At 39.3% G+C, this 23,102-nt stretch overlaps 2 protein-coding genes across 2 annotated transcripts; both read left to right on the top strand.

Moving 5' to 3' along the window:
- The first annotated feature begins 152 nt into the window (after positions 1-152).
- On the top strand, positions 153-6,684 carry LOC139940418 (uncharacterized). Its single transcript, XM_071936652.1, has 7 exons — positions 153-692; positions 1,009-1,126; positions 1,722-1,844; positions 2,326-2,383; positions 2,931-3,062; positions 3,712-3,849; positions 4,148-6,684. Exons 1-7 carry the CDS (start codon positions 251-253, stop codon positions 4,814-4,816), a joined length of 1,680 nt encoding a protein of 559 aa, XP_071792753.1. The 5' UTR covers positions 153-250; the 3' UTR covers positions 4,817-6,684.
- A 466-nt stretch (positions 6,685-7,150) lies between these two features.
- LOC139940344 (uncharacterized) lies at positions 7,151-23,077 on the top strand. The gene is made up of 10 exons (XM_071936557.1): positions 7,151-7,251; positions 8,638-8,735; positions 9,562-9,719; positions 10,167-10,271; positions 10,950-11,023; positions 11,562-17,235; positions 17,639-19,272; positions 19,966-20,127; positions 21,023-21,240; positions 21,679-23,077. The coding sequence occupies exons 3-10, from the start codon at positions 9,629-9,631 to the stop codon at positions 21,746-21,748; spliced, it is 8,028 nt and encodes a 2,675-aa protein (XP_071792658.1). The 5' UTR covers positions 7,151-7,251; positions 8,638-8,735; positions 9,562-9,628; the 3' UTR covers positions 21,749-23,077.
- The last annotated feature ends 25 nt before the right edge of the window (positions 23,078-23,102 follow it).

The following is a 23,102-nucleotide window of genomic DNA, read 5'->3' as shown; positions in this document are numbered from 1 at the left end:
AGTTTAATGGGTTTTTGGCTGGTTACCAGTTGCTGCTAAGCAATACCTGCTTGTGCTAAGCAAGGTTTTGTGCTTATTCAGGCTTTATGGAATTTAAAGTCCATTATTTTAAAACTGTTGAGGGCGCTGTTCACAGGCCACGTGCGAAACATAAACACAGCAGTAGCGCGCGGCCAGCTATAACCTATAGCCTTGCCCGCTACTTAAAACATTGTACGAAATAATTAACTACCGTGACATTTTCAAGAACATGGCTGATACAAGGATCGTAGAAGAGTTGATAAGCAGTTCAGATTCACTACCACAACCCGACAGTCCATTTGGAATTGAAACTACACAGTCTGTAGTCGGCACTGACGCCGAGGCCGATAGATCGTGTGGAAATGGCCGTGTTGCTAATGATACAGAAGTTGGCGGTGACAACTCCGGTGTAAACTTGCCCGGGCTTGACGGCGCTTCACCTCCGCGGATCATCGCTTCATTGTCGGAAGATGTCGAGGAGAATGACTGTGATGAATCGAAAGGAACTTGTGAGGAGGTTTTTCTACTGGACGAAGTAGGAGATTGTGAAGATCTCGCGGAAGCTTTCTTCAACCATCTCAATAGTGCACAGAATGCAGATGTTGCGACGACTGAGAGTGACAAGGCTGGACAAGTTGATGATGCGGAAAATGTTCCAGAAACAAACAAAGGTTTGGTCTGATCTACAACTATTTAAAAACATTGCAAATGTTGAGCCTCTTCTTTTTGGGGGGTTTGGAACAATAATTTGATATGTTGTAGTTAATTGTAAAATTAGACTGGGAAAAGTTTCTGTATCCACCACCACTTTTTCATTATTTGAAATAAAATAGTATCTAGTTTACTCGACTGAGATATCCTTTTGGTAAAAATTATGAGTGACATGACACCCTAAGTCATGCTAGTTGAAGAAGAACACTGAATATGACCATGATGATAAAGATTACTAATTTAAGATGTGTATCTACATGTATGGCGTTTATTTAGCAAGGAGCAATGATGGAATGGCGGACAACATGGATCAAGACATGAATGACGACATCCTGTCTATCATGTGCGATGAGAACGACATTGATCATCTGGATCTTGAGGAGGAAGTGAAGAGGTAGAGCCTCTAGGTTCAAATTAGTTTTATATTTACATGTAGTAATAAATAAAAAGGAAAACAGGACTGAGTGAATTGTTCAACAATTTGGTTTGGGTTTGAACGAAGAAAAATTGATAGAGCAGGGCTTGAATTAGCCCTGGTAGGACGTCAGTCAGTGCCTGCAACGGAGGAGTCCAACCTGGGTAGGCTTGAATCTGCATGCTCCAGATTAAAGTGCAGGTTTTTACCAATAATTAATCTAGGGAGTTCGCTAAGGGCTTACTTGGTAGAGCTTTATACTTGGTAGAGCACTGGTACGTGTATGTTCATCCAGAGGGTGTAAGTTCCAGTCCTGCCCTAGTCAATTGATTCAACCCCCAAATATTTGTATGCTTTCACAAAAATTATATTAAAGTCTCTTTTGAGTAGCAGTGGTTAACAACCCAACATTTCGATCAGTATGCTCTGATCATCTTCAGGAGAATGCTGGACTCTGATGCTGGATGTAGGTTTTCATCAGAATTAAGCTCTCTACACAGACACTATGGGGGTGGGGGATAGGGTGGGTGCGTAGTTACACCACTGTTGTAAAGTGCTCTATTTTCCTCCACAGGGATTGGAACTTTGAGTGTGGCTTGAAGAGAACTAAAAGGAAATCAGACTCGCCAGTCAACACCCACAGTATGTCCAGGCCAAAGAGGTGTCACAGTGAATCATTCAAAAACCATTCTGAAAGGTACGTCACAGGCCTGTGTGCTTCGTTTGGAAAGGGCAAGGGCAAGGCATTTTCTCCTTGGTAGAGGGCACCCTATGAGGACTTCTACTGAGAGCATTTTGAAAGGCACCAAGGCAATGACTAGGGGGCAACAAGGCAATGACTAGGAGGTATGAGTCAATCGCCCTTGTCGCTATCGAAAAGTATTAGGTCTGGTGTCAGTTTGCTGCTCACTCATTTCCTCATTTATTTGGGGTCAGGAGATGCACCCTCAATCATCAACTCCTGATCCTCAGGCAATAGACCTATCCAGTAGGCTCCGCCCATGATGCACAGGTGTGAGCAAGAACATGTTGGGCTCTCCAATGCTCTGCCATGCGCGCCAACTCTGCCACGCGCGCCAAGATACGCGCACGCATGTCGGACCTTATTTGTCGGACCTTCCTTGTGTTGTGACTTTGAGTTGCTACTGAGTGTTTTTTCCCCAATGTCTGTGTCACAGGAGATTCCTGCCTAATTCAGTGCACGCCCGACTTGGACCCAGCCCCAAATATAACCAGGTAATTGAATCAGGGTAATGCTATTGATGTGGTTATAAAATCGGGCCTAGGAAAAATAGATGTTTGTTTCCCGTCATGCCCGTAGCATTTTCTGAAATCATTGGGACTGACACTGTAGGTAAAGAAAAAAAAAGAACAGATACCTTAAAAAAAAATTGAATAAAACAACGTACTTTCTGTAGAACTTAAAAACAATAATGTTGTGGCCAAGCAGGAAACAAGACCAAGTTCAGTCTCCTGACGATGACTAGAGCAAGCTAGTTGAAACGTTGAGACTAATTCCGAACTGACTCCGCGGCAGTACAGTTAATTACGATCCTATAAGCAAAAGTAGTTGTCCAGTCTGTTTTCTATACCATCCGCCCTGGTAATAATTAATAGAATAAATCAAGACAGTTCTCCTGGCAAGTAGATACACACATGGTGTTACTGCAAACCAAAATATACAAGTTCAGAATGATTGAAAGATGACTTCAAGATTCATAAATCAAGCAGCCATGATTTCTTGAAATAAAGATAATTTTTTTATTTGTCAACTTTCTGGTAGGACAATGAGCACAATAACAATACATGCTACAGATTCCTCAAGACTGGAAGTTGTCATCGACCTTCCTGTCATTTTCTGCATCCTCCAGCAACGCCCCAAGATACCAGACACATCAGATATCACCACCCAGAGGTAATAACCACTTTGAAACAAAATTTTTTTTTGGCAGTGTCATGGCCAAGCGGTTAAGAGCACCGGATTCAAGCACTGGTGTTTGATCAGCAGGTTGTGGGTTCGGATCCCGGTCGTGACACTTGCTACATAAAATTGGGGAGGTAGTGCTTTCTGCTCTACCGGCCAGGCTTCGAATTGATGATACCCAAGCCTACATTCGTATGGACTGTGAGAGGGGTAACCCTGTTTCAGCCCTAGGAGTAGGTGGCGACGACCTTCTGGAAAAAATAATTGTAGCCCACACCTTGAAGTGGCCTTCAGGCCTCGGTGTGTCGGGCAATGTTACAGCTTTCTGCAGGAGTTGAAATAATTGTCACAAGATCAGGCCTGGAATTATACACAGGCCATAAATGCCATTGCCTTCATTGCCCCTGGTCTTTGCCTTGGTGCCCCTTCACAAGTTTACCATTGACTTTAAGATTTTCCAATGGAAGTGCCCTTTTCAAAATGAAAATGGCCTTGCTCTTTCAATATGTTCAAAGATTAAATTCAAGGTCTGCAAGATTTGTTTTAAGTCAGGCTATTTGATGGAAAAAACATCACTCCATGTTGAAATAAAGGTGAAATGGTATCACACATGTGTCTTCTTCGATTTGTTTCTTGACAGAATTCTGACCAAGTGCATCTGACTCAGCATGTACAACAGGAGCTCCACCAGATGAAGAAACAGCAGAACATTCTCTTGCATCATATGCAGCACATTGAGGTGCAGCTGAAGCATCACGTTGCCAACCAATCACAACAGGTGAGTTTAGAAAAATAATGAAGACTTGTAATGCGCACACATATATCCACCCTGCTGGGTGTTCAAGGGTGCAGTAAAACCAAAAACTGCTGAGTGTTACAAATGGTAATGGTGAAAGACTTCTCTTGAAATATTATTCCATGAAATGCGATACTTTTGGAGAAAACATTAAAACAATATCAATTCTCGATATCGAGAATTACAGATTTATTTTAAACACATGTCATGACATGACTGTTTACCGAAAGTGTCCAATGGCTTTAAAAGTGATCTGTCTGTTATTTGAAACCAAACACAGGTGTACAAAGAGCTGCAAAACCTTTATCAGAACCTAAAGAAAGAGTATGAAGACAAACTGGCCTACAACCGGGATGTGTTTACTAGCAAGCTGTACTCCATGAATAATGACAACTGTAAGAATCTCCAAGAGATGGAGAAACGTCTTAAGGAGGTGGAGTCGGCACTGAAGACCAAGGATGAACTGTTATCTCACTATAAGTATATCACCAGTATTCAAGAGAAACAGATGGATTATATTATATCAGGTTATATCAGTAATGACCCTTCACAAGGTTCGCTTGGGCGAAAGCTTGCATCTTGGCAATCTATGAAGGAGCACTACCTTTCCATTTTGGAGAGGTCTAAGAGTAGCCCTCCTGAATCTCAATCAACAAAGTTAGAAGGCAAGCAGGATTCAGCACAGGGTGATTGGCACAAGATTTGTGTTGCGCAATCCCCAAGGCCAAGATCAGACGATAATCATCCTTGGACTCGTATCTCCCCTCAAAATGGCCGCCTTGCTGATTTTGAGAGGATTCATCCACAAAGATTGTACCTTAGGCAACCATTGATTCCAGCTAACACACGAGGTCTGATTGAACGACCTGTTTATAATGTACCACTGAGACATGTCGATGACTCAGTGCATGATTACCAGCATGCTTCAATGAAGTCAAGAGTTCCTTAAACCTCAGGATAATCTACAATAGAGCAGACATTATAGCTCTACTCTACTCTACTCTTGAAGGGTCAAAAAGTAGTAAATGCCTCTATTGTGTTCGAAGTAGGAACTGACAATTTTGAAAATAAATTCCCTAGTGGTGTACTCTGACTTTCCCAGGTCAGTTGCTCTTTGTATTGGTATAAAGTGTTTCAGAAACTACAGAAACCATTGGTATTGACAATTAGGCATAGAAGGAGATTGCCTCCATGCCCCCTGGTCGTTGCCTCAGTGCCCTTGAAATGCTCAGTAGAAATTTACAATTTCATCATAGGGTGCCCTTCACCAAGGAGAAAATGCCTTGGTGGCCTCGCTCTTTCAAAAACGAAGCATACAGGCCTGACAATTTGAGGAGTAAACCTCGTTTACTAATTTGTTTTGTCGAAATATAAAAAAGTAAATTAAACCTCGACCACTAATTTGTTTTTGCCGAAATATGAAAAAGTAAACAAATGTTGGTAAAATTATGCCTTTATTTACTTTACTCTGTTTGTCCAGGAAAATGGATAATGTATGTTTACATTCAAAGCATCAAAGCAACCAAAAGGTTTTAATTTTTATTTAAAACCTTTAAATTTAAGGTTACGCATTTCAGCATTTTTTTTTCGTGTTTTAAAAAGATCCAGCTTTTAATGGTGCCATTTATTAAGTTTATTGTAAAAATTAGAAGATATTTTTGAAGCGAGACATTTATGAAGCCGAACTAACTTTAAGGTGCTAAAGTTAGAAATCAGGAGAATTCAATCTGAAATGTGTTCAAAACGGGTGTCAATAACAATGAGTTGAAGTTTCTTTCAGATTGAAAGTGCATGAAGGAAAGTGATACGGGAAGAGAATCAAATTAAGAATCATTGTTTCTTGTTATTATTTTCACAGATTCTAAGTTTTTGTAAGACGGACGGAAATTAGTTCTGAAAGCAATAATCATCTTTTTTGTGCATGATGCATTTTTGTAGTATATTTTTCAAAACAGTTGTATTTTGTACGCACAGTATTTTAAGATTTCTATTACACAAAACCTTCCATACTTTTTTACTTAAAGAGTTTTAACTATATCAACAAGTTTGTTTTATGAGAAAAGTTACACATAGTTACTGTCAGTTGTAGAGTGTATATCTTTTTTAAATACTTTTATATAATCTTTATTTTTTAATTGTTTTGTTCAAAGCCAAAGATAATGCTAATGGACATATTTTATATATTTTTATTTGTTGTTTCACAAGGAATAGTAAAATAAACAGAGTAATTAAGAAATCTGTTCCTCTTTTTGTTTGCCTTTAAGATAAGGACAAAAAAGATTTGCCCTTGATCTTTATGAAGTGCAATGAGAAAAAGTGTATTGATTGCGTTTATTTTAGATTGCAAAAGAATTGCTCTGAGAAAAAGACAATTTTATGTTTGATTTATTATTTGTAGTTGTTCGTCTAAATATATATAGTTTTATATGATTTTGGGATAGTTTTATATTATATAAAAGCTATTTTAAAGAAGCATTATAACTTTTTTTTTTAAAGTACAAAAAGTCTTTCTTTAAAGACATCTTCTCATTTTTGCATGAGAATCTTTATACTTTAAAAGTTTATTTGGTAAACTACTTATTTACCTGGTATTACTTTCCTTTATTTGGAAAACAGTTTTTCATTTGCTTAAAGTATATATACACAATACTTGGATTTGTCATTATTTGTTCTTGGCATGAGTCAGCAAAATAATTGGGAACGATATTACTTTGTTTTATTTTGTATGGTTCAGGATACCCCCCCCCCCAAAAAAAAGGGGGGGGGGCGATTGTACCATTTATGTGTTCAAGTTTCAAGGAAATCATTATGTGCAATTTAATTTATGGTTTGAAGTGTTTTACATGTTGTTTTTTTTACAAAATAAAGACAAATTTTCTTGAGAGAATATTAATCTGAAGTCGATATTTTGTTTATTTTGTGTGTTCATATTAGAGAATGGATAACATATTGAACCAGTGTTTTCATTGGAAAGGGACAGTTGACTGTCATGCAACAACGTACATAGGAAGCCATGAAAGTACGAATTATACATGTTCAATCTCATATATCATTATAACTCGTGAACTCAAGAAATGTTTTTATGTATAAAAGAACAGAATTGCAAACTTCTTACTAAATCAAAAAGTGTCAGATTTACTTATGAATGCACAGTGTTTACACTTGGCTAAAAATAGACAGACGCTTGTTGTTTAGAGAGACGTTTTTCATATTTTTACGCGTACTTCGTGTTAATGATAATTCTCCGGCGTGAATGCAACACCAACTACTCGTTTTGAGTATTCATAAAGGGGATCCCCCAAGTCTAAGGGAGAGGTGCAATCTTGCGTTACTGCGTCTTTGCTCATCGTTGGACTGTTTCATCCGGAGTTTGGAGGATTTAAGGTTTGTGATTTGGCTTTTTGAAAAAGATGGAAACGGTGAAGAAGCTGGTATTATTGCAATCATTCATTTGTGACAAATTTCATTGCAAATAACGTGAACATACAATGATTTTGCTGTACTAAAAATGCTATGTTGGTCCGGATCATCGGATGATGAGTGCTGTCCAATTTTCGGACATAAATTATTATTTGGTTTCCTTGCATTTATACCTCCCTGCTTTGTTAACTTACTTTTACTTTATATAATGGTTAAATGAACCAGTCATAAATATATAACACATTGTTTTTATTTTGCAGGTTTAAAAATAACATATTAATTAAATAACCAGCTAGTGAGATGTATTAAAAAAATAAAAGATATTTTGCTAAATTATGAAGATGAATATGAAATAACTAAAGTTCAGGTCTGACCCATGACGCCTGAGGTCATTTGTGCAAAATTATGTTTATTTCATAAGACCTAGCTATATTATAAATACAAAATAAAAATGTAACATAGTGTAGTGTAGACGGTGTATGATTACTGAATTAAAAAGATTACATGGACCGTAGTTTGCTAAAATTAAAAAATAGGAGGAAGGCAAGGGACTCTGGACAATTTCAGACACATATGCACCATTGTTTATAACAATGTTCAATTCTCTTAAAAAGTTTGACAGCAAAATTCAGGGCACACTCAGTCTCTAGAACTATCAGGTTTGTTCCGCTATTGTCTTCACTAGTACTTGGAGTTTTAGGAGTACATGTACGTAGAAAATGGACAACGTTGGAGAACTGGGTTCAACAAAAACTCAATTTGTTTATCGTGGCTGTGATTGTAAAAGTTAGCAATTGAATGTCAAAGAAAAACTCATTGATCTTGTCATTGTTGGAATCACAAGATCCATAAAATGCTTTGTACAGTTAGTTTGCATTGCTGCCATTTCATGGTACTTATTGAAACTTTTATATTATTTAACCCTTCCCGTCACGCAATACTAAATCACTATAGCAACAGCCACATCAAATCTCATTGCATGTTGTGTTGGTCAATATTTGACTTTGCCTTTTTTTTTGAAACATAAACACTTCACCCCTCAAACCTATCTTCCATTTATATTGGGTCATATTGCCATTGTTAACAACCAGCCGTCTAAACATTGTTTACACTTCTGCGGGCCTGGACGACCTTTCACCTTATTGATTCGAGCTGAGTTTGAATTGTCGCTAGACCAAAGGTCTCTTAAATTTAGTTTTCTGGTGGTTGTAAAGGGTATTGCATTGGTGGAATGATTTTTATGTTCAACTCAGGGCAGTGTTAGAGAATACACCTGCATTTTAAAAAGTGTTTTTATGTTTCATGGAAGGTTGTTGACGAAGTCATAATGTGTAAATATTCTTGTTTCAGAATCTGGCATTTTAACATGAATCTTATGTTGACTGTGATGGCTTTTACCTAGCCGCTGATCTTCAATTTGACTCAGACTCATTATATGGAAACTACATGTAAGTTATTATTGAATGATGGGTTTTGTTTTAATATTGATTGGTCAGAATTATATTTCAAGATCTAATTTATTATTGCTGTTGTTTGTTGTTATTGTTTGTTTATTTGTTTGTTGGGATGTATGTTGGATATTGAATAATAGAAATAAAATAAATGTCATCTTAATAATGTTATTCTTACACACGTTAGCACATTAAATCATGTAAAACCATCTACTGGCTTTGATATAATTAATCCGTTGGTTGAACAAAGAACAGTAGACCGATCCATTAAACTCCACCCCATTGGGTATTGACCAATCACAACGCAACAAAGGTCCAAAAAATAAGGTCCGAATTGCGTGCGCGTATGCTTGGCGCGCGCGGTAGAACTGTGCAAAAAGGCATTGGAGAGGCGCAGGTGTTCTTGCTCTTGTCTAGTGACTAGAGACGAACTCCTGGTTTATTGTTTGATGATAGAAATAATTAATTTAGAATATGTTATTAGAATACACTATGAAAGGACATTTAAACAAGTACATTGGATAGTTAGTTACAAAATAAAACTCATATAATCTTTTATTTAATGTTACATTTAGTTACCTGTTCATGTTTGTTGTGTTGTCATTTAGCCTTCAAGAAAGACTCTGCTAAAGTCGAAATGTCATAACTGTTTTTAACATTATTTACCTTTAACCACAATGTGCACTTGAACTTTGTCCACATGTTTCAAACACAATTCAGTCATGACAAAGATGTGTCAAACATGTTAGAACATGTTTGTTGTTGCCACTGCTGGAATTAATTATTCATTATGACTCAACAAGTTTCATTTTTTTCTCAATAGATTGAACTGAATCAAGGGCGCCTACTGATAGTGATAGGGTACAAGCTGAAGTATTCTTTCATTCATTATGGCTGATGTTACTAAGCGACGATGTATCTTTATCTCAAATTTACCTCCGTCTATTTCATCATCAGCCTTAGAATCCTTTCTTCTACAAGGTATGTTAGTATCACATTCTGGTATGCTTCGTATTTTGAAAGGGCAAGGGCACCAAGGCGTTTTCTCCTCGGTAAAGGGCACCCATAAGGAAGTTGTGAACTTCTATCGGAGCATTTCATGGGCAACAAGGCAATGACCAGGGGGCACGGAGGCAATTGCCTTCATTGCCTCCTTGCAGTATCAGGTCTGGTATATCATAGCGCATCTGATAGGCCCTTGTCACTAGTATTAGTAATCTTGGCAAACAATTTATAGGGGCAACTTACGTGTTATATGAGCACCGTGGTCGCACAATAGAAATGTTTTGTTTCATGTCTTACTACAGTGAAGGACATTATGTGAACATTGAAATGTGAATGTGTTGTCTAATATTGGAAATTACTTATTTACTCATGAAACATAGTGTCGTTTGTTTTTAATGTTATTCTTATATTTTTTTCTTGAAGAGCTGGAATCATGTTATCATGGTGACAGCCATCTTATTAAGGTGATGTTTCCGGTCAATCCTGCTACACCTGGTTTAGCATTGGTGACATTTCAAGATGAACAAGGTATGTGAAAGTCAGTCATTATGAATAGTTTATCAGGAGAGTTCTTAACTCTGAATGTCTGAATGTTTTGCTCTAACTATCCATGAAGTTGAAAAGGAAATAAACTCATATGTTGTATGATTTAGAAAATCAAAGACCTGTGGCGACTCGATTGAAATAATTTAAAACTTTATTTTAACAGTGTGTGGCTCTCATTATTATTTGAAATTTATCAGACCCGGGGTGGATTTCACAAAGAGTTAGGACTAGTCTTATCTCGAGTTAGGACCAGTTACTTGTCCTAACTTAGGACTATCCATGCAATTTGTATATCTCCTAGGACTAGTCCTAAGTTAGGACTAGTCCTAACTCTTTGTGAAATCGACTCCTGGAATTTCTCAGAGGTCATATGCCTACGTTGCGTTGGCCTTGGTGCCCCTTCAAAAATTTCCCACAGATTTTAAGATTTTACATTGGAAGTACCTAGCAAGTGCCCATTTCAAAATGACAATGGCATTTTTTTATAGTTTAATGCTGTGAAGTTTGGTTACTTCTTGAATGTCATAAGAAGTATAACTCTGTGTGTAGTAAATAATAATAATAATAATAAATAATAACAAACAAGACTTATAAAGCGCATTTTACATTTCAAAGCAGGTCATGATTAGTGATTGGAGATTTGTTATTTGTTTTTGCTAGCGATGGTTCGTATTCTGAGAAAGAGGTTGATGTATGAAGGAGTACCCTTATCCTCGCAGCCATTCCTCTCTTACGTAAGTCAGTCTTCATTGTTAAGAAAACTAACAACCATCGCTTAGGGAGTGTGTGTGAAACGGACTTTAGTGTGCTTTGTTTAGTAAATTTGTAGAATGAGTCTTAAACAAATTCTCATAGATGCCACGTCTGTATAGCATGTGGATATTACCAACAAATGGACCAATTGTGATTTTAAAACTGGTTTGAAAAGTTAACTTCTTTGCAAGAAATGCTCAGTTTAAAATTATGGAAGTTGTGTACATGTTTGGTCAATTTAAAGAGAGAGTGTATGCACAATATTTCTGTAGTGAAATGGGTTGATGATTTTCAAAAAGTATTCTGTTTTCAACGGTTAAAGAATGACGTTGACTTGTAAAATGTTTTCTACAAATCAAATGACAAATTGGCTTTAAGTGACCTTAATGTTTGACAAAGAAGAAGACTACATTTAGTGAAAGAAATCAAACCAGATCAGAACTTAGCTTTTAATACAGCAGTAATGAAATATCTGTTTTTTTTATTTTGCGCTTCCATTCCTACTCTCCATTTGTACAGGTTTTTACCTCCATGAGTGCAGTGGTCAACCCAGATGTCTCACATCTCTTTCCCTTCACGTCCCGTGACTTCAACTGTCATATGGAAAAAAGATGTGGTGTTGAGTGTCATCAATTAGACGAGAAGGAACGAGACAGGTGGATGCATCATTCTCAGACTAGTCAGAGTGAGCTCTTCATGCTGACGGGTAACTGGTTTCAGATGCAGAATGCCAGGAAGTTCATGCAGGAATGGGTAGTAGATGAAAAGAAGAGGTCAGAGTTCATGGACCAAAGCCACCATCTTAAAGATGAAAGTATTCCAAAAGGAGCTTCCTCTCGCAAACATTCAAAGAGGAGGGAGAAAGAACTGGCAACTGGTTTGGGTAGTTCTGTGGAAGAAAAGGGAATTCACAGAAATGGTGCTCAAACGGAAGTAAAGAGACACACTGAGGTCACTGATTCTGCTGGCCTCTTAGAGAGAAACAGCCCAACTGGTAATACTGATTTCAGAAGTGGCAAGAAGGATAGAAGCAAAGCTAAAAAGGAAGGGTTGGCTAAAGTTGCTTGTAGATTTGATGGTGAGCCTGTGCAGCCAAGCATCGGGAATCATTTTGAGCAGGAAGATCTTAACCTTGATGCTGCACCTCATCTCACAAGTAATTTTGCCCAAGATGGAGTACATCAAACTTCATCTGAAGACATCACAAGTCATGGAGATCCTTTGCAGCGCTCTTCATCTCAAAATTCGGAACATATCAGGAATCAACTGGCTGAGCTTTCATCTACTTTATCAAGCAGAGCAGTTATCCCTGGAGAAAAGATATCTGATGACTCAAAGACACAAACTTCACCATCAGTTGAAAATGGTAGACAAGATGGTGAGAATTCAGCTAGAGTTGGAAAACCTACCCGCCCTCCTAGGTCTGTGGATACAAGAGAAAGTGATTTGGGAAGTGTCCCTAGTGTTAATTATATGCAGTATGTCAAGACTCCTCAAACTTCAGGAAGCAGTAGCTCCCAAGAGCTTAACAAATCCAATGAAATGAAAGGCAACTCAAAGAGAAGTGAAGATGTATCAATGGCGAAGCATCAAGAAGATGGTACACTTCTAACACGGAGAGAAGAGCCTGATGTGTATGAAGGTCTGATGACACAAAGTCGAAATGAAGGGTTGGTGTCACAAAGACGAGATGAAGGGATGCCGTCACAAAGACGAGATGAAGGGATGCCGCCACAAAGACGAGATGAAGGGATGCCATCACAAAGACGAGATGAAGGGATGCCATCACAAAGACGAGATGATGGGATGCCGTCACAAAGACGAGATGAAGGGATGCCGTCACAAAGACAAGATAAAGGGATGCTGTCACAAAAACGAGATGATGGGATGCCGTCACAAAGACGAGATGAAGGGATGCCGTCACAAAGACGAGATGAAGGGATGCCGTCACAAAGACGAAATGAAGGAATGCCATCACAAAGACGAGATGAAGGGGTGCCATCACAAAGACGAGATGAAGGGATGCCGTCACAAAGACGAGATGAAGGGATGCCGTCACAAAGACGAGATAAAGGGATGCCGTCACAAAGACGAGATGAAGGGATACAGTCACAAAGAGAAGAACTGGAAATAGATTGCCCTGAACCTCTCCCATCATCGCCATTAGTCAGTGAGAGGCATAATGTTGATGAAGAGAGTGAAGACCATAAAGAAAGCCCCAGCTCCATCCCTGTTGATCCTGGTGTCTTTAGTTACATCTTACTAAAACAGAGTGACTCCATTCAACAAGTTGAAGAGAGATTCAGTGTCAAGTTTTCAATTCAGACAACAAGAGATGGTGAGGATGCCGATGTTGAAAGTGCCATGCTTATGGTTAGATCCCTGGGTGAAAACTCTGACATCGCTACAGCACATGATAAGTTTGTGGATCTGTACACAGCTGTTTTCTCTGACTTAAAACACAGAGTTGTCACTTTTGAAGACACAACCATCGATCCAGAATCACTTGATCAAACTATAGAGTCAATCCATGATGTTTACTCTTCTCTTTTAATACTGCCTGATGTGTCGAACAAAAAGGTTCTTATTTATGGACCATCTGAAAGTGATGTTCGTTTAGCAAAATACTGGATACGGGATGCAATAAAGAAGCAGAAAAGAAACATCCAAGGAGAAACCTCTGGGGACGCCAGTGAAACTAATGGAGAAGATTTGTTTTCAAGAAGGGTGGACTATGGCCAATCAGTACTTCAGGAACGAGCAACCCGGCCATATCACAAGACTGGTGTAGACAGAAGGGTGGAGTATGACCAATCATTACTTCAGGATCAAACACACGGGCCAAATCACGAGACTGGGGTAAACAGACGGGTGGAATATGGCCAATCAGTACAAAGACGAGATGAAGGGATGCCGTCACAAAGACGAGATCAAGGGATGCCGTCACAAAGACGTGATGAAGGGATGCCGTCACAAAGACGAGATGAAGGGATGCCGTCACAAAGACGAGATGAAGGGATACCATCACAAAGACGAGATGAAGGGATGCCGTCACAAAGACGAGATGAAGGGATGCCGTCACAAGGACGAGATGATGGGATGCCGTCACAAAGACGAGATGAAGGGATGCCGTCACAAAGACAAGATGAAGGGATGCCGTCACAAAGACGAGATGAAGGGATGCCGTCACAAAGACAAGATGAAGGGATGCCGTCACAAAGACGAGATGAAGGGATGCCATCACAAAGACGAGATGAAGGGATGCCGTCACAAAGACGAGATGAAGGGATGCCGTCACAAAGACAAGATGAAGGGATGCCGTCACAAAGACGAGATGAAGGGATGCCATCACAAAGACGAGATGAAGGGATGCCGTCACAAAGACGAGATGAAGGGATGCCGTCACAAAGACGAGATGAAGGGATGCCGTCACAAAGACGAGATGAAGGGATGCCGTCACAAAGACGAGATGAAGGGATGCCGTCACAAAGACGAGATGAAGAGATACAGTCACAAAGAGAAGAACTGGAAATAGATTGCCCTGAACCTCTCCCATCATCGCCATTAGTCAGTGAGAGGCATAATGTTGATGAAGAGAGTGAAGACCATAAAGAAAGCCCCAGCTCCATCCCTGTTGATCCTGGTGTCTTTAGTTACATCTTACTAAAACAGAGTGACCCCATTCAAGAAATTGAAGAGACATACAGTGTCAAGTTTTCAATTCAAACAACAAGAGATGGTGAGGATGCCGATGTTGAAAGTGCCATGCTTATGGTTAGATCCCTGGGTGAAAACTCTGACATCGCTACAGCACATGATAAGTTTGTGGATCTGTACACAGCTGTTTTCTCCGACTTAAAACACGGAGTTGTCACTTTTGAAGACACAACCATCGATCCAGAATCACTTGATCAAGCTATAGAGTCAATCCATGATGTTTACTCTTCTGTTTTAATACTGCCTGATGTGTCAAACAAAAAGGTTCTTGTATATGGACCATCTGAAAGTGATGTTCGTTTAGCAAAACACTGGATACGGGATGCAATAAAGAAGCAGAAAAGAAACATCCAAGGAGAAACCTCTGGGGACGCCAGTGAAACTAATGGAGAAGATTTGTTTTCAAGAAGGGTGGACTATGGCCAATCAGTACTTCAGGAACGAGCAACCCGGCCACATCACAAGACTGAGGTAAACAGAAGGATTGAGTATGGCCAATCAGTACTTCAGGAACGATCCCAGCCACAACACCAGACTGAGGTAAACAGAAGGAGTGAGTATGGCCAATCATTACTTCAGGAACGAACACCCAGGCCACGTTACCAGACTGAGGTAGACAGAAGGATGGACTATGACCAATCATTACTTCAGGAACGATCCCAGCCACAACACCAGACTAAAGTTGACAGAAGGTTGGAGTATGAGCAACAGGAACGAGCACCCAGGCCAAATCCCCAGAGTGACATAGACGGACATGATACTCATCATTCTGTTATCAGAGGAAGTAATAATTTGTCACCAATAGACACAGAATCAATGACGAGGCCACTGGGTTTAGAGGATAGTAGTGGACCAGAAGAGCATCGCTTTACAGAAAGAAGGGCTTACATTGGAGCTGTTGATCGGGCTGCGATGAATATTCCTCCACGCCAGGTAGGCACACACCAACACCAAGTGCCTGAATTTAGTGCCCAGCCATTACCTCTTAATGGCTCTGACTTGCAACGTTCTGATTGGTTAGGATCAGGCAGATATAGTGGTTCACCTGAAGAGACAAGTGTGAGGAATAAGACGCCAATTGTTCCATGGACAAAAACCCCTGCCTTAGTTGTTGCTCTTCCATCATCTGAAGCTGTCAGGTCAAAGGTTAACAAACCTGCTGAAATGGTCTCTGAGCCAGAAGTATTACCAACGACGGTAGAAGCAGTCAGTATGACGGACACAATTCCCGTTGACCCTGGTGTCTATGGCTATATCCAATTGAAGAAACCAAACATTCTTCGTGATATTGAACAAAACTACAACATCAAGTTCTCTGTTGAGGGAGATCGAGACAGCGATATCTACTTCATTCGAGTGGAGGCAAATGGAGCCGTCTCTGAGCAAAGCATTCAACAAGGCAAAGAGACTTTCTTGAACTTTTACTCAGAGGTTTTCTCAGGGCTCGTTCATCGTGCCATAAACCTGGCAGATTTTGAGGGTTTGTCTGAAGGGGTTTTGGAAGAGACTATCCAAGGGGCTGAGCACTCGTTCAGTGATGTTTATTTTGCAGTTGTGCAGTCTAAAGTTCTTATCTTCGGTCAGGGGTTGCATAATGTAGAAACTGCTAGAGATTTTGTCTTGAGTCGGTTACGCCAAAGTGACAAATCTCTGGTAGAGGCAAGACCACACACGGATCTTGAGGTCTCAATGGAGAGTCTAGGTATTGATGAAATGATGAGTCGTCTTAATCATCTAAGATGTGGATCTATGACACCTGATAGCCAGACAGATGTACATGTAGCGAGTCAAAGACAAACTGTTGCTGAGGAGGTGAATGGAAGGACTAGAGTTGACATGATTGATCAAACTTCCAGGCATTATGCTGTGACTGAAGAATCTACTCTCAAACGTTATTTGATATTGCCTCAAGATGAGAACAAACCCAACGACGAAACTGACCATCCCAAACAGTATGGAATTAATAACAATATGACTGCCTGTTCCACTGGTCCTACTGACATTTCACCCCACAGCGGTAGAAAGAAAGACCGCACCAAAACTGAAGAATGTGTTTACAAATTGACCGATAGCCGATTGCTAATGCAGCTGCCAGTATCAGGCATGGGTGTTCAAGTCTACGCTGCCGATATCACAAGGATGGCAGTGGATGCCATTGTTAGTGCAGCAAATGAAAAACTAACTAATATTGGTGGTGTTGCCGCTGCGATATGTCATAGAGCTGGTGCAGATGTTCAAGCAGAATGCAACATGCTCATTGCCCGCCATGGCCTACTGTACCCTTCAGAGGTGGAATACACTGGTGCTGGGAGACTGCCGTGCAAATTTATTCTCCATGCTGTTGGGCCAAGGTGGCTCGATTATGCAATTGAGCAAGATTGTCGTCAGACGCTGAGGTCAACCGTTGTGAATTGTCTTAGAATAGCAGATCAAGAGTTGCAAGTCAGATCTTTGGCAATGCCTCTTATAAGTTCAGGTTAGTGGATTCTCTGTTATGTATAGTTATCAAACCATGTATGAAAACAATTCAAAATAAAAAAGCCAAAACGTTCTAACTAGTTTTGTATTCTCAAGTTTGAAATGCATTTATGATTTCCTAATCTAGAATAAATCTGAATGATGTATTTCTAGATGGATTTCTCATTATCAATGTATTTAATTCAGTTCAGTTTAATTAATCTTTGTTAGATCCCAAAAAGGGTTATTCAAATACTCGCATACAGTAAAAATGTTATCATATTAAAAACATTAAACACAGACAAGGGCTATATACAATTACAAGAAAAACCACTAAAATGTGATAAGAAAAATACCTGTTGATTTGGTGATAATTAATATTATGGAAAGAATAACACAAACAACCTTTTTTTTGTTAACAGGAATATTTGGGGTCCCGTTTGAAATCTGTCTTGAAGAAATCTGTGAGGCTCTACGTGAATATAACGACAATCGACAGTCAATCAAAATCCTACAGCAAGTTCATATTGTGGACCTGGATGATTCAACCATCTTAAAGGCTCAAGATGCTATGATTCATAGGCTGTGTTCAAACGGAAGTGCAGATGAGAACAATCTAAGGACTGGTGAGAAGGCTACAAGACGAGGTTTCTCATCACAGATTGATCCTGTAACCTACAGTCATACCACAGTTGGAGATGAACGTCTTAGTGTGGGTAGTGAAAGCTCAAGAAGGAGCAGAAGAGAACATGAGCCAAGGAGGACATCTACAAGATCTTCAAGGTCTTCAGTAAGACATCTTGATTCATCTGATGAGGACGTTCCTAAGCCAAGTAGTAGTCTCAGCCGTCCAGTCATGGCCAGGAGTTCATCTCTTCCATACTTGGCCAGAACTGATGTTAAGGACCACAGGAGAAGTTGTTGGTCGTCTGAAACAACAGATATAACAACAACAGGTTACCGTCGCTCCTTCCTAGACACAGATCAGAGATCACGGAGTACCAGCCGAACAGCATCCAAAGTTTCATCTCGATCTAGTAGTAGAGATGATAAGATTAAGGATCTTTTAGAGGCTCATTCTAAAGCTCCTCCCTCACCAGAGATGTCAAGAAAAACTCAATACGAGATCAATCGTGTGTTGACTGAACCAATAGTGACTCCAAGAAATAAACAACGTCCAAAAGCCATGCGCAGTCAAAGCCTTGGTCGGACTGTTTCTGGAGACAAATGTGTTGTCTGCTCATCACAAAAAGACCTTTCTAAGCGGAAATCTTGTGAACATTTTGTTTGTGGCATATGCAAATCATCACGTTTGGATGTTGGAAGGTGTAGACAATGCTCCAAGCTTAAAAGTAAGAAGGAAAAAATGTGTGATTTCTGTACCTGCTCCACTGACTACAAGCTGTCGAGTTGTAGGAGTTGTAGGAACCCCATATGTTATAAATGTATTCAGAAAAAACTTGAGGTTTGCAGGGACTGTTTAGAACAAGCTAATCCATTACCAAATGGTCACGGAGAAAAGAAACAGCCCAGGTTGAGAGAGCCTATCATTGTTGGAACACAACCATCTCACCTTGACGCTAAGAAAAGTTATCGCATCAAGTCAGGAACTCAAGATTTAACCTCATCACGTAAGAAACCAATGCTTGGGCGTAGTCAATCTGGTGATGTTTCTCAGAGTTATTCATCAAGCGGCAGAAGACATGATTACAAGACGTCTGGGCGCACAAGCTCAGCATTCTCTCATGAGTTTGTTACTGAAGATGCCCCTCATGATGAGATGATAAAAAACTTACAAGAATCAAAAGGTCAGGAGGCAAGACCACATCATCGGAGTGAAAAAGGGAACATCAGAAACGAAGATTCAACAAGGAGTGCACCAAACTCAAGGAGGCATGCTAAGGGAGACAAAGAGTTAAATAACATTGGGAAGAGTTCTGTGTTGCAACCTAATCCGGTTACCTGTGTTATCTGCATGGAGACAGCTACGAATCCCAAAGAGCTCGACAAGTGCAGGCATATATTCTGTGCTGAGTGTATTGACAAGGCATTTAAGGTAATCTTCATTAATTTTGTTTGCCCCAACAGCTTTTCTTTAATAGATGTTAAATTTGCATCAGGATGAAGAATATTTAAAAACATTTTTTTTTACCCATACACCGATGTGTGTTGGCACTATTTACTGAGTACTTTCGCGAGTCCCCAGTGAAAAAAATCACAGGCATGTTTTTACTCCGGTGGGATTCGAACCCACGACCCTTGCAATTCTAGAGCAGTGTCTTACCAAACAGACTACCGAGACGGAAAAACTACTACGATACCAAACATGCTGAGAAGAAAATATAGTCAATAAATAGTTTCATGTATGTATTTGAATCTTTGCTTACTGTCCTGCACAGCTAGGTAAAGTCTGTTGTAGAAACATAATGGAAACAGTTTGCTGTAAGTTAGGATGGTGCTTAAAAGAACTTGCGTAAGAATTTACATTTATATTTTTGGAGAAGTTTGGGGCAATAACAAGCTTGGAGTTACACAAAGGCCATGCAGGTCACACCCTCTCTTGCCCTAGTATTGGCCTTGGTGCCCCTTCAAAAGTTCCTCATTGACTTTAAAATTTTCCAATGGAAGTGCCTTTTTTAAAATGAGTATGGCTTTGTCGCTCAGAGATGAAACTCCAGATCGGGGCAAACTAATGAAAAATGATATTCTTTGTAATCTGAGACAAACTGTTTAATCCCACTATATGCAGTTCAAGCCTGTATGTCCGATCTGTGGTGAGAGCTACGGCACACTGAGGAGTGGTCAGCCCATTGGTAGTATGACGGATGCTGTTGTTTCAACAGATCTACCAGGCCATCCTGGTTGTGGAACTATCATCATCAACTACTCGTTTCCAAATGGTTTTCAAACTGTGAGTACCTCAAAATATACCACTGAAAACTGGATTTGAGTAAAAATTATTACATTTTTTTATTATTTTTTTTACCCATATACACCGATGTAAGTAGCACTGTATACTCAGTTCTTTCCCGAGTCCTGTGAAAAAAATCACAGTCATTTTACTCGGGTGGGATTCGAACCCACGACCTTGCAATTCTAGAGCAGTGTCATACAAACTATTCGAGTAGTGTACTCTGCTTATCAATAGCTCATGAGTCAACTTATTCAAATGTAGTACTGAACTTTTTCACTAATAACTCGAGCTTATGAGCTATTTAAACATGTATCTAAAAACTCCAACAATTTAAGCAAGCTAAACTTTTGTAGTCAAAATGACTAGGAGAGTGAGGTTACCAGTGGCAGCATTACATGAAAAAAAACATAACAACAACAAAAACAAATAATAATAATTTCAAAGTCTTATATACAGTAGTGCATGTATCTACCAAACAAGGTACTCAAGGCGCTGAGTATATACAAACTTTCAGAAAGATAGGTTATTGCAGTGATGAATTCTGAGACCCAATTATTTAGCACCTTATAATAAGGGTTTACAAGGTGCTACAGTGCATACAGCAGCCACAGCCAGGAACACCGGGGGCGAACCCCTTCTCTTTTTGATAAGTGCACTGGGTTCTTTTACACAACACATGGGACCAACGGCTATACGTTCCATCCGAAGGACAAAGCAATGGTTAAGTGTCTTGCTTTAGGACACAAGTGTTACGGCTGGGAATTCGAACCCACACTCTGCTGATTAGAAACACCAGAAACAACAGAGTTTGAGTTCGGTGCTCTTAAACCGCTCGGCCAGGACACTTCCAATAAAAATCCATATCAAAAAAACTCTACTTGATTACAAACAGGAGGACCATCCCAATCCAGGAATCCCTTATAGAGGCACAGATCGCCAAGCTTACTTACCTAACAGCAGGGAAGGGGCAGACGTCTTTAAGCTGCTAAGACGAGCTTTTGATGCTGGTCTTCTCTTCACCATCGACCGCTCGGTTACCACAGGGGAGGAAAATGTTGTCGTTTGGAATGATGTACACCACAAGACGAGGCGAGACGGAGGATCAGAGATGTAGGTTGAAAGTTCTAGAGTAGCATCCAGTTTTATAAATCTGCTAAGCATAAATATATAGAGATGTGTACTGAAAGTTCATGAGTAGAGTCAAGTTTCATAAATCTACTAAGCATAGATTTACCTTTTATTTTTCCCAGGAAAGCAGAATTAAGATATTATAAGTCATTATAAAGATTATGCTTATAAAGCACCCATGACTTGATTCCAAGGCCCACTGTACATACTAAAACTAACAAAAGGATGAAATAATCAAACAGCATTAAGAGATGACATAAAATATTAAACCCCAAACTGGCCTAGCCAATAATTAAAACGACAGGTAAAGTTTGTGAATAGTACCCCTCAGTTAAACAGTTTAAGGAGATATCCGTCATAAAACTGGTTTCTAAAGACAATATCAACAACAACAAAACTTTATTTTTGTTTTCTAATCAGGCATGGCTACCCAGATCCGACCTATCTACAGCGAGTGAGAGATGAACTTGAAGCAAAAGGCATCCGTTGAAAAAGGAACGCCTTCGCCCAGCCACCGCCCACACACCACCCGACCACCGCTCCCCACTGCCACTCCGCAGCCCGCTTCCAGCCCAGGACCAATCAACCTAGCCCTCAGAGCCAGTCCTTCTAGTTAAGCGCTGGTTAATAAAGGACATAAAGCTGTACATTTATTGGACATTTGTTGGATCAATGCAGTTTCAATTCTACACCAGGAGAGAACTTTCTAATTGTCCCTCATGCAAATAACAGACTTGCAACTTCTCAGCTGATTTTCTCTGGCCGTGGAAAACTGTACTTAGTTTTGCATTCCAGGCAGTTTTTTCTTTTAATGTATAAAATATGTAATAACAATACTGGAGTGTTTCTATAGAGCATGTAGCTACCAATAAGGAACTCATGGGAACAATCTGAGAAATGTTACTGTCAGTACTGCTTCTCAGATTCAAGTGTTATCTTTTTCCATAACAAAAGTGAAAAGCTTCTCAAACGCATGTTACTATCGGAGTCCGCTGTATTCTTACCACTGCATTTAATTTCCAGAGATGCAGACCCTGTTTCAAACATAGTTTGGCAGCGGTTAAATAATCAATGTGGATGTAAGAAGTGCTCCTATGTTTTGTGTGTTGCTCAACTTTTTGTTTGTTAATAACAAAATAAACAATTACTGTGACTTGTTTAGAATACAAATACCTGTACATAAATATATTTCTCATTTAAGGATTTCTGAAATCCTCTTGATAAAAATAATAGAGTGTAATTATTAACACGTCAAACTTATGTAGATTTTTTAAATATTCTGCAGTGAGAATCTTAAAACAAGGTAGTAGGCTATGTTAAATTTTCTGTTTTTGATTTGTTTCCGCATGGCTTTCAGTCCGATGGTTATCTGCTTGTATGTTGATCACCAAACTTTGAACTTTGAACTTTGAACTTTGAACTTTGGTCTTTGGATGTTCGCTTATTGTTTGTCAGTAGTGGCAAATTTGTTGTATTAATTCATGGCAAGTTTTGACACACTTGTATTCTGATGAAAACACTTGTGTTTTATAAAAACAATTTTTTATTTACTTTGAGAATAAACACACAAGAACTGAAATAGGATGTTCATTATACTTTATTTGTACTTAACCATTTTAAATGTAAATAATTTCCCAGTGCCTTATATTATAATACAAATTACAATGTACAATGTAGCTGTTAAACTTTAAAAATATCATTCTTCACTTAGCACAGCTTTTTCTTCGTCAAATTGCTTCTTTTAGTACATTGCTTCCTTATAGCCAAATAAACCCACAAAATAAAATTCAAAACATTTTTGCAAGTTAATTAATTGTTTTATTTTTTTAAAATAAATATTGGAT

This window comes from Asterias amurensis, chromosome 8, assembly GCF_032118995.1.
Source record: "Asterias amurensis chromosome 8, ASM3211899v1".
Classification (NCBI taxonomy): Eukaryota; Metazoa; Echinodermata; class Asteroidea; order Forcipulatida; family Asteriidae; genus Asterias; species Asterias amurensis.
Note: the sequence above shows the minus strand (reverse complement) of the source record. Positions and strands in the feature narration are given on the sequence as shown.